At 29.9% G+C, this 13,028-nt stretch overlaps 1 protein-coding gene across 1 annotated transcript in view; it reads left to right on the top strand.

Annotated features, from left to right (window-relative positions):
- The first annotated feature begins 12,171 nt into the window (after nucleotides 1-12,171).
- LOC118186784 (uncharacterized) overlaps nucleotides 12,172-13,028 on the top strand; it is a 43,120-nt gene continuing 42,263 nt past the window's right edge. The window contains exon 1 of the mRNA XM_035356928.2: nucleotides 12,172-12,418. Within this exon, the coding sequence (XP_035212819.1) occupies nucleotides 12,372-12,418 (47 nt within the window). The 5' untranslated portion in view covers nucleotides 12,172-12,371. The remainder of the gene's footprint in view (nucleotides 12,419-13,028) is intronic.

Here is a 13,028-nt window from a genome sequence, read left to right as displayed (position 1 = left end):
GTATATAAAAGGATACAGTTGCCAACTACAATTTATAAACTATTTATAAAGTTTGACTTGTTTTGGTAGCATAAACTATATCTAATATACAACGTTTTTTTAATATATAAATCTATTCTTGTTATAGAAGCTAAGAGAAAATAAAATATCACACCATAGAAATTCGTTGGCAGAGAATTAAATATCAGGTAAATTTTATACTTCTGCATCGATCTGATAAATATCTTAGAGATTATTTATGTTCCTGATCAATCGCTCGAGAAGATGATGCTATAATTAGAATTATTACCGTCACATATTTTGCTTGTTCTGCGAATAGAATTCTTGACATGAAGTGGATATATAACGCAATGGTATTGTCACTAAGTATATAAAAGGATACAGTTGCCAACTACAATTTATAAACTATTTATAAAGTTTGACTTGTTTTGGTAGCATAAACTATATCTAATATACAACGTTTTTTTAATATATAAATCTATTCTTGTTATAGAAGCTAAGAGAAAATAAAATATCACACCATAGAAATTCGTTGGCAGAGAATTAAATATCAGGTAAATTTTATACTTCTGCATCGATCTGATAAATATCTTAGAGATTATTTATGTTCCTGATCAATCGCTCGAGAAGATGATGCTATAATTAGAATTATTACCGTCACATATTTTGCTTGTTCTGCGAATAGAATTCTTGACATGAAGTGGATATATAACGCAATGGTATTGTCACTAAGTATATAAAAGGATACAGTTGCCAACTACAATTTATAAACTATTTATAAAGTTTGACTTGTTTTGGTAGCATAAACTATATCTAATATACAACGTTTTTTTAATATATAAATCTATTCTTGTTATAGAAGCTAAGAGAAAATAAAATATCACACCATAGAAATTCGTTGGCAGAGAATTAAATATCAGGTAAATTTTATACTTCTGCATCGATCTGATAAATATCTTAGAGATTATTTATGTTCCTGATCAATCGCTCGAGAAGATGATGCTATAATTAGAATTATTACCGTCACATATTTTGCTTGTTCTGCGAATAGAATTCTTGACATGAAGTGGATATATAACGCAATGGTATTGTCACTAAGTATATAAAAGGATACAGTTGCCAACTACAATTTATAAACTATTTATAAAGTTTGACTTGTTTTGGTAGCATAAACTATATCTAATATACAACGTTTTTTTAATATATAAATCTATTCTTGTTATAGAAGCTAAGAGAAAATAAAATATCACACCATAGAAATTCGTTGGCAGAGAATTAAATATCAGGTAAATTTTATACTTCTGCATCGATCTGATAAATATCTTAGAGATTATTTATGTTCCTGATCAATCGCTCGAGAAGATGATGCTATAATTAGAATTATTACCGTCACATATTTTGCTTGTTCTGCGAATAGAATTCTTGACATGAAGTGGATATATAACGCAATGGTATTGTCACTAAGTATATAAAAGGATACAGTTGCCAACTACAATTTATAAACTATTTATAAAGTTTGACTTGTTTTGGTAGCATAAACTATATCTAATATACAACGTTTTTTTAATATATAAATCTATTCTTGTTATAGAAGCTAAGAGAAAATAAAATATCACACCATAGAAATTCGTTGGCAGAGAATTAAATATCAGGTAAATTTTATACTTCTGCATCGATCTGATAAATATCTTAGAGATTATTTATGTTCCTGATCAATCGCTCGAGAAGATGATGCTATAATTAGAATTATTACCGTCACATATTTTGCTTGTTCTGCGAATAGAATTCTTGACATGAAGTGGATATATAACGCAATGGTATTGTCACTAAGTATATAAAAGGATACAGTTGCCAACTACAATTTATAAACTATTTATAAAGTTTGACTTGTTTTGGTAGCATAAACTATATCTAATATACAACGTTTTTTTAATATATAAATCTATTCTTGTTATAGAAGCTAAGAGAAAATAAAATATCACACCATAGAAATTCGTTGGCAGAGAATTAAATATCAGGTAAATTTTATACTTCTGCATCGATCTGATAAATATCTTAGAGATTATTTATGTTCCTGATCAATCGCTCGAGAAGATGATGCTATAATTAGAATTATTACCGTCACATATTTTGCTTGTTCTGCGAATAGAATTCTTGACATGAAGTGGATATATAACGCAATGGTATTGTCACTAAGTATATTAAAGGATACAGTTGCCAACTACAATTTATAAACTATTTATAAAGTTTGACTTGTTTTGGTAGCATAAACTATATCTAATATACAACGTTTTTTTAATATATAAATCTATTCTTGTTATAGAAGCTAAGAGAAAATAAAATATCACACCATAGAAATTCGTTGGCAGAGAATTAAATATCAGGTAAATTTTATACTTCTGCATCGATCTGATAAATATCTTAGAGATTATTTATGTTCCTGATCAATCGCTCGAGAAGATGATGCTATAATTAGAATTATTACCGTCACATATTTTGCTTGTTCTGCGAATAGAATTCTTGACATGAAGTGGATATATAACGCAATGGTATTGTCACTAAGTATATAAAAGGATACAGTTGCCAACTACAATTTATAAACTATTTATAAAGTTTGACTTGTTTTGGTAGCATAAACTATATCTAATATACAACGTTTTTTTAATATATAAATCTATTCTTGTTATAGAAGCTAAGAGAAAATAAAATATCACACCATAGAAATTCGTTGGCAGAGAATTAAATATCAGGTAAATTTTATACTTCTGCATCGATCTGATAAATATCTTAGAGATTATTTATGTTCCTGATCAATCGCTCGAGAAGATGATGCTATAATTAGAATTATTACCGTCACATATTTTGCTTGTTCTGCGAATAGAATTCTTGACATGAAGTGGATATATAACGCAATGGTATTGTCACTAAGTATATAAAAGGATACAGTTGCCAACTACAATTTATAAACTATTTATAAAGTTTGACTTGTTTTGGTAGCATAAACTATATCTAATATACAACGTTTTTTTAATATATAAATCTATTCTTGTTATAGAAGCTAAGAGAAAATAAAATATCACACCATAGAAATTCGTTGGCAGAGAATTAAATATCAGGTAAATTTTATACTTCTGCATCGATCTGATAAATATCTTAGAGATTATTTATGTTCCTGATCAATCGCTCGAGAAGATGATGCTATAATTAGAATTATTACCGTCACATATTTTGCTTGTTCTGCGAATAGAATTCTTGACATGAAGTGGATATATAACGCAATGGTATTGTCACTAAGTATATAAAAGGATACAGTTGCCAACTACAATTTATAAACTATTTATAAAGTTTGACTTGTTTTGGTAGCATAAACTATATCTAATATACAACGTTTTTTTAATATATAAATCTATTCTTGTTATAGAAGCTAAGAGAAAATAAAATATCACACCATAGAAATTCGTTGGCAGAGAATTAAATATCAGGTAAATTTTATACTTCTGCATCGATCTGATAAATATCTTAGAGATTATTTATGTTCCTGATCAATCGCTCGAGAAGATGATGCTATAATTAGAATTATTACCGTCACATATTTTGCTTGTTCTGCGAATAGAATTCTTGACATGAAGTGGATATATAACGCAATGGTATTGTCACTAAGTATATAAAAGGATACAGTTGCCAACTACAATTTATAAACTATTTATAAAGTTTGACTTGTTTTGGTAGCATAAACTATATCTAATATACAACGTTTTTTTAATATATAAATCTATTCTTGTTATAGAAGCTAAGAGAAAATAAAATATCACACCATAGAAATTCGTTGGCAGAGAATTAAATATCAGGTAAATTTTATACTTCTGCATCGATCTGATAAATATCTTAGAGATTATTTATGTTCCTGATCAATCGCTCGAGAAGATGATGCTATAATTAGAATTATTACCGTCACATATTTTGCTTGTTCTGCGAATAGAATTCTTGACATGAAGTGGATATATAACGCAATGGTATTGTCACTAAGTATATAAAAGGATACAGTTGCCAACTACAATTTATAAACTATTTATAAAGTTTGACTTGTTTTGGTAGCATAAACTATATCTAATATACAACGTTTTTTTAATATATAAATCTATTCTTGTTATAGAAGCTAAGAGAAAATAAAATATCACACCATAGAAATTCGTTGGCAGAGAATTAAATATCAGGTAAATTTTATACTTCTGCATCGATCTGATAAATATCTTAGAGATTATTTATGTTCCTGATCAATCGCTCGAGAAGATGATGCTATAATTAGAATTATTACCGCACATATTTTGCTTGTTCTGCGAATAGAATTCTTGACATGAAGTGGATATATAACGCAATGGTATTGTCACTAAGTATATAAAAGGATACAGTTGCCAACTACAATTTATAAACTATTTATAAAGTTTGACTTGTTTTGGTAGCATAAACTATATCTAATATACAACGTTTTTTTAATATATAAATCTATTCTTGTTATAGAAGCTAAGAGAAAATAAAATATCACACCATAGAAATTCGTTGGCAGAGAATTAAATATCAGGTAAATTTTATACTTCTGCATCGATCTGATAAATATCTTAGAGATTATTTATGTTCCTGATCAATCGCTCGAGAAGATGATGCTATAATTAGAATTATTACCGTCACATATTTTGCTTGTTCTGCGAATAGAATTCTTGACATGAAGTGGATATATAACGCAATGGTATTGTCACTAAGTATATAAAAGGATACAGTTGCCAACTACAATTTATAAACTATTTATAAAGTTTGACTTGTTTTGGTAGCATAAACTATATCTAATATACAACGTTTTTTTAATATATAAATCTATTCTTGTTATAGAAGCTAAGAGAAAATAAAATATCACACCATAGAAATTCGTTGGCAGAGAATTAAATATCAGGTAAATTTTATACTTCTGCATCGATCTGATAAATATCTTAGAGATTATTTATGTTCCTGATCAATCGCTCGAGAAGATGATGCTATAATTAGAATTATTACCGTCACATATTTTGCTTGTTCTGCGAATAGAATTCTTGACATGAAGTGGATATATAACGCAATGGTATTGTCACTAAGTATATAAAAGGATACAGTTGCCAACTACAATTTATAAACTATTTATAAAGTTTGACTTGTTTTGGTAGCATAAACTATATCTAATATACAACGTTTTTTTAATATATAAATCTATTCTTGTTATAGAAGCTAAGAGAAAATAAAATATCACACCATAGAAATTCGTTGGCAGAGAATTAAATATCAGGTAAATTTTATACTTCTGCATCGATCTGATAAATATCTTAGAGATTATTTATGTTCCTGATCAATCGCTCGAGAAGATGATGCTATAATTAGAATTATTACCGTCACATATTTTGCTTGTTCTGCGAATAGAATTCTTGACATGAAGTGGATATATAACGCAATGGTATTGTCACTAAGTATATAAAAGGATACAGTTGCCAACTACAAACACGTTTCGTTTATTTATTTAATTTATAAAGTTTGACTTGTTTTGGTAGCATAAACTATTATCAATCTTCCAATAGACGTTAAGAGAATTATCGCTAAATCTAAAATTAACATCTCAGACATGAGAGTAAAAGACCGTTTTAGTATAAGTAAAATAGAACAAAATCTTACACACTTGGTTAGCACTTACGGCGAGATAACTTAAAAATAAAACTCACTTGAAATTTAAAAAAGCTAGAAGTCAACGCCTACACATATCAGTTTAACTCGAAATTGGCGCACGAACCATACCGGCGTAGATATTAAAATATCGACAGCAAATAATATAAAGCCGAGAAATTCAAGCTATTAAGAATTGGGTAAAAAATTAACGTGCGCGCACACAGGCAGAAACACGCTCTGTCGTTAGAATCTTAAAACTTCAGCTTAAATACTCTAGTCTAACTTGCATTCTAGCGAGAAAGCGGAAAGAAGTAACAGTAAAGATACAAAACATGAAATAACTGATTAATGAAATATAATAGCAAATTTTACAAACGTATTCCCTGTTTTATATGCTAAAATTTTGTGAATTAATTGTGTGTTAGGTAATTTCCTCACTTCTTTTAATGTCCGCTTCCTTATATAAAATTAGAAAAGCAACAAACTTGTGTCTAGCATAGATTCTAGTCAAAACTATCTCGATTTCGAGCTAAATAGGTAAAGGTCTCTCTTCATTAGGAGTAAAGAAATCTGCAACGAAGGGAATGCTAAGGTTGTGTTTAGACCCGAAAGGTGTTAGGCAGACGAGAAGGTAGCTCCACCTCCTGAGAAAAAAAAGACCTGTTTACTTTGGAAACCGTGGATATATAACGCAATGAGGCCTAAGGAGTCTCAGCAAACAATTCTGTCAAGTATTACAAACCGTCCTATGCTATGTATAAAGCCGGGAAAGGGCTGTGGGGCCAGCACCGACTTGGGCCGGCGTCTTTGGATCCTGGAAAATTACAACCCCGAAAATGGAGTGCTTCTTTGAGTATCCTGGGAGAGGTCCTAGCGCTCTGTATTTGTAGCCTAATTAATGAAAGGACGTGGAGACAGAGATTTATCCCAAGTAAAAGTGAATATAGAACTCTCCCTTTGGCAAATTTTCCATGCATCCATTCTGTGGCGGATAGCTTTTTGTCTTAAGAAATGAATTAATCTAAGCCCTATAGGGATATAAATAAAGCTCTAATAAAATTAATTTTTTGATAGTGTCAGATGCCATTTTTTCAACAAAACCTTTGTAATATCGAATTAATTGGAGTATTTTGTCCTCTTTTCACTAATTTTATCTTACAAAAATCGAACGTGGAAAATTATGCGAATAATTAATAATTATATTCCGAAGCATGTGGTTGCAATAAGGAGGTGTGGCGGACCACGCAGATTTATGAAAATTGTGTGTGCTGTCCCCGGAAGTCACTGAGTCCAAGCTTTTACGATGTATCACATGACATGGGTTTGACATAGCAGACGCAATAATTCGTTCCAACTGACAGTGCAAGAGACATAAATTCATGGCCAGTGTTAAGAGATTTTTGCGTTCTGAACTGTGTCTGTAGTCAAAGCCTCTCGATTTCAGGAGGGCTGACGAGCCAAAGATCTTGTTTTTCCTCTAGTATCGTTTCAGATATAAGGAATCAGAAAATATACAATACGAATGGGATAACAAGCTAGAATGCTCTTGAACTCTCGACTAGAGAGACCATCGTTAGCAGGCTCCTCACGTCAAGAGGACTATACTTCACTACAGTAATTATTCTAGACTACTCATGAATTATATATATATGTGTGTGTGTATGTGTGTGTAAAGAGCTTCTCATAATTGTAATAAATATATTTTGAACTCAAAACATATTTATTATTCGGAAATATTACGCAACCTCGCAAATGTTCTGATCATTTATATTTGGAGTCAGAAATGCTACCTGACGTCGGTACCCACAAATTTAACAAATAAAAAAGTACTGATGTAAAAACTATCGGTAACTGTCCCAATATAATCTATTTAAAAGACTCCTACATGTCAGTAAGAATACATAATAATATTAACATCAAACTATCTAAAAAGACATTTTTATTTCTACTTACTCAGATCTTGAATCTTGCTGCTTCCTATTGGTATCCACTGCTTCTTGCTAGTCGTCAAGCATTCCAGGTTGCTGGAACTGCTATCTGTACAGTCTGATACAATTTGCAAGTCGTCGTCACCGTCAGGCTTACCATCGTCTTAATCACCGTTGGTCTGTTTTTCCACGTGCAATCAATTTCTGCACCATCAAGAGTATTAGATAGCTTCGTTTTCTTGAAAGCTGCCCATTATAATTGCTTCATCAATCAGAGCTCACGCATCCAGACGTAAGTGCAAATCAGTTAGTAAGAGGAAAACAATCTCTATGTGGATGAATCCATTTGGAAACTGAGGAAAGCTCTGTTTCTGAATGTCTCAAGGAAGGGAAAATTACGTGAATATTAAAAACAAACTTCCTGAACGTTGTGTTAAAATACTAAGGAGAAATACGAATATGAGAAGGAAAAATACGAGAGTATTTAGTTCACTCATGGTGCTTCACGGCAAGTGAAATTTTGCCATCGATTTTTAACCTACTTTCCGATAAGCTATCGAGTTCACATTTTGTACATACATTGTTTGTCGATGATAATACAGTGTGGTAGAGGATTTTTCAAAATTCTGTTTATCTTTTTTTATTTAATGTTTAAACAAATTTTCGCACGCGTCATCGTTTATCTAACGAATCTAAGCATATCAGAATTTTACTGTTTGTACCATCGAATAGAGCAGAAACAAATCTATTTAATTAAACTTCTACGAAAATAGTAACTTTATTTTAAATTTTGGTGAATTTTTGAAAACTGCCAAATTTTTAGATTATTTGCCGTTTATGATTTTTCAATTTCGATATCTAAAAACGTATCGGATGCAGTTTTAAAATATTCACAAACCATAAAACAGACTTTTTGCTCTCTTTTGAAACAAGAACTATAAAATAATATTAATTAAGCGATTTTATCCATTTTCTTAAACATGTGTTGCAGTCTAAAGCAAACAATTTTCTAGCGAAATTTTTTTTCTTGAGTATGCTACATTGGTGCACTTAATGATGAACTTACGGTACTCGTTTTTTCGTTTCAGCTTCAAGTAAAATATTCGTTGTAACATTGTCATTACATGCAATTTCCGAAACTGAATATTCAAAACGATTTCTTCCTTCACTGAAATGACTTTCAGTTATTTTTCTTTACTACGTAATTTTCTTATAATTTACTGCTTGTGTTTTAATAGTGACAAAAAATTTCATCATTGATAAAGTGTGATTGAGAATGAAAAACAGAACATCAAACTCAATTAAAAAGTTTATTATACAATAACCTTTTATTAAAAATGAATATGATAATTAATGCGCATAAATTGTGATAATTAATGCACTAAACGAAATTTTTTAATTTAATTGCATATCCAATGTATAATGCGTTATATTTTTTAATTTTTTATTGAATTGCATTTTCATATGCATAAGCCATTATTTTTTTAAGTTTTCCATCATTTAATTGCATTGTCAAATATATAAATTTATAAGCTACTATTTTTTAAGATTTATCATAGGCATTTCGCACCTTTGTTATTCGCTATGTCAAATTGTAATTGATTTTTGTAATTAGAATAATTTAATCTGTTATTGCCATTAAACTATACGATAAATTCTTCTTCTTCTTTTATGCCTTAATTATCATATACATTTTATTAAGAGCTTATTGTATAAAAATTCTTTTTTTTTTTTTTTTTTTAGCCCGAAGAAGCGTCAGCCCAAAGGGGTTTCAAACGTAGTCTCAAAATGGCATTTTTTGTCGATTCAATATAACTGTTCATTTCCCTTTTCAAATTGTTGCCAAAATTTTTATCGCACTGTATTATATTTGAAGAAATTAAACAAAACCAATCTGAAGGCCTTTCATATTTTTTTAACTGCATTTGATTTTTACCGTTACAAAGGCTTTTTAATATAATATTCAATATAACTAATGTTGGATTTTAGGATCTGATCAAAACATAAAGTCGTTTGAATTAACACCGTCAAGATTTTAAATCATGTCATAGTAATGTTCGATATAGTGTCATACTCTTTCGTAGCATATACGGGTTCGTAGCTTGACACACTGCGGCTACTAATTTAAATTGGCTACAGAAAAGTGCCTTAATGCGAATGACAATCATTTCACAATATTTGCAGACTTTTAACAAAGATAAGCTAGCTTAAAATTTTCTAAATAATATTTGAAATATAATTAGTTCTTTTATGCTCATTTAAAAGCTGTTCACTGATGCTAACAGTTCAGTAAATGCATTCTTAGGTTTATGATATAAATTTAAATTTTAAATCACAAAATTGCAATCATATTTTAAAAATTGAAAAGCCAACATTGAAAAATTTTGACATTACCATCTGTAGATCGAGTTTTTAAATTTCGTACTAGAAATCCATTTTTGATGTTTTCATTTCTTGGCGGGGATATGTAAGTGATTTCTTTTTGTTGAAAATAGAATTGGACTGGTTTTTAAGTAAAAGTTGTCGTTCCAAATTTTAATCTTAGTATTTTTACATAAGGGCTTTAAATCTATGTTTTTTCCTCTTTGTATACGTATTGAAGTCAGACAATGTTTTTAAAATTATTTAGTTGAAAGTTTAACCATTTAATTCATTTTGACTGTAAATATTCAGCTGTTTAAGTAGACCATATAATATATTACAGTACTAATCAAAATTCAAATTCCCCCCCCTGTTCCCCAAGAAATTATAAAAGCAATTTCTTTCTAGACAGTTTAAGAGAAATATAGGTATATCCCTTTCGCAACACGATAGATAAGTTCCTAGAAGTACCATGAGGAGTGAAAGCGTATTATATAAGATTAATAATCAGTACAAAATAGAAGAATCTCTTCAAAAACTTTGAAGGACATATTTTTTTAGTCCAAAGCAGCAAAAGAAAACAATAGCCCTAAGAGACTATTGTTTTCGTTTTGTGATTTTTCGTCGAATCACCCTGAATGTCCGTTTCTCTTTTTAAACTGTTGCCACCAAGTATTATCGCCCTGTATTATATTTGAAGAAATTAAATAATGAAGAATCTGCTTAAATTTATGTGTGTTTCTCGCACTGTGATAAAAAAACGTACCTAGAGCCATCCAATTTTGAATTTGTTTATCCTACTGCGAATATGGCCATCTGGATGTCCAAATTGGAAATTTGGAATTTGTTTTATTATCAATTTCATATTTTTTAAAACTTTAATTAATTTATGATTGACAAATTCAGGGATTTCAAAGCGAGCAATGGCGACGTTGTACAGAAAAAAACCTTTTTATCTCCAGCGCGTGAGACTGTGTATCGGAAATTCTAAAGATATGCCCAATTCAAAATTTTTTTGCGATATTGCTCTTGAACTGAACTTTATGGTTTAAATTCGAAGGACATGGTATTCAATAAATAAAGGTAACACACAAAATTAAAAGAAAGCCCCTTTGGACATAATTTAAAATCTGAAACCTTTCAGATTTTTTTTTTCTTTATTTTTAGTTCTCACTGTTGCCTGAATTAAACTTAGAACTTTACTTTTTAAATGTCAGATGCGTTTTTTTTCTTTTTAACAAACTATTCAGAATTTGAATTTTAATCACCGAAAAAATTAATTATCTTCTAAAAGTAGTTTTCTTATTTTCAAGCATAGTCTGGGACAAATATAATCTGGCGATAATTGCTCGTAAAAAAAGACAAATCAAATTAGAAGAAATAAACAAATTTTTTAAAATAATATCTTCCAAAAATCATAATTACATAATTTGTAAGCTATGTAATTGTGAGTATATACAGTATGCCAAATGAACACTTGGAGCGTATGATACCTGTTATGTAAGTGATGGATGGGCAAGACTCAATTTCAAAAGAATTTTGATGTGTTGAGAGTGTGGGTAATTCTGAAATTTATTTTATTTTTGGTTGTATGAATAAATATAGGTTGTTATTGTTATTCCACATGATGGAATATAGTAACCTAATTTTGTAAATGTTTAGAATATAAATCGTGTTATCGAAATATGTGAATACGTAAAGTGTTATAAGAGGTTTTATGCATATTCATTTACGTACTAGGGTGAAACCGTGATGCCGTGCTGTACTAAGGTTTCCTCAATTCCTAATTGTATAAGAGGAAAACTGTGTTGCAGAAAACTGTATTATAAAATGAATACCTGTAATTCAAAATGAAACCAGATTAAAAATAAAAAAAATTACATTAAAATAAAATTTTAATCATGAAAAAATGGGCGATATATCTTCCGGGTTATAATTTAATCTAATCAGTTTCAATAATTTCCGCTCACTTTCGATGACAGAGAGTGTTTGACAGTGAGAAGACAGCACGCAGGAAGCAGGGATTAACACAGCATGTTTAATCCAAAACCTGTTAGTTCCCTTAATCCACCGCCGGTACGACCCAACTCCAGATTCTATATCTTCTCTACTTAATGAAACCACTATTTCTCTGCGTGAATTCCAACAAACAATATATAAAGAGCGAACGAACCTCAAGCTGTCATTGCTGTTGTACACGATGACATACCAACACCAGAAAACCTCCAATGAGTGACGTCACAGATCCACCTATAAAAGTAGTGGACCTGAACGAACTTCTCTCTCATAAGTGTTGATTTTTTTACCAAGCCGTTCTTTCTCGGTGTTCTTTTACCAAAACGCGCGTGTCTCGTTTTGAGTGGTTGGAGTTACGATTACAGAAACGTCCTCTGAATAGACATGGGTAGATTAGCTGTAGTCTTCTTGATTTGTTTGACGCTTCACTGGTGAGTGAAAAGGATTATTTTATTGAAGTCTCCTTTTAATTGCTTTTTAAAAATCTTCTAAAAATTAATATCTAGTAAAAGTTTTTTTAAAAAAATGTGATTATTTTCTAAACATTTTCCAGGTGGTTATCGTTTTCTAATCGAATAATATTGTTTAGCAGGGTTAAAATTAATTTCTTATACAATCGCGCTGATTTATCAAAATATTATTCATTCTAATTACTGGTTGAAATGTTTTAGTTGTTAATCATTATTTTTGTGTATCTATAGGCAGGTAGCCCTCGTGTGCTTTGGGTAATTAAATAAACCAAATCAAATCATCATTATACTAAAAATGTAATGCAGTTTTTGAATTACCTAATTTAAAAATTAACACATAGAATTTGCAAAATGCAAATTTTTTATTCTAATGTTTTCGTAATTTAAGTTCTGAACAAAAGCTAATACATATATTATATGAAAAACTGCGATAAAATAACAGAAGTTTATGGGTTATAATCAGCAATCTGTAATTTAATAAATAAATTTATTTCTATTTCGGTGCAAAAATAAATTATTGGTGTTGAGTGTCAAAATTGATAAGGTTTACTTACCTTTGATTTTATTGCTC

Source organism: Stegodyphus dumicola, chromosome 12 (genome assembly GCF_044657685.1).
Source record: "Stegodyphus dumicola isolate Sdum_Otavi_A_Nest chromosome 12, ASM4465768v1".
Lineage (NCBI taxonomy): Eukaryota > Metazoa > Arthropoda > Arachnida > Araneae > Eresidae > Stegodyphus > Stegodyphus dumicola.
Note: the sequence above shows the minus strand (reverse complement) of the source record. Positions and strands in the feature narration are given on the sequence as shown.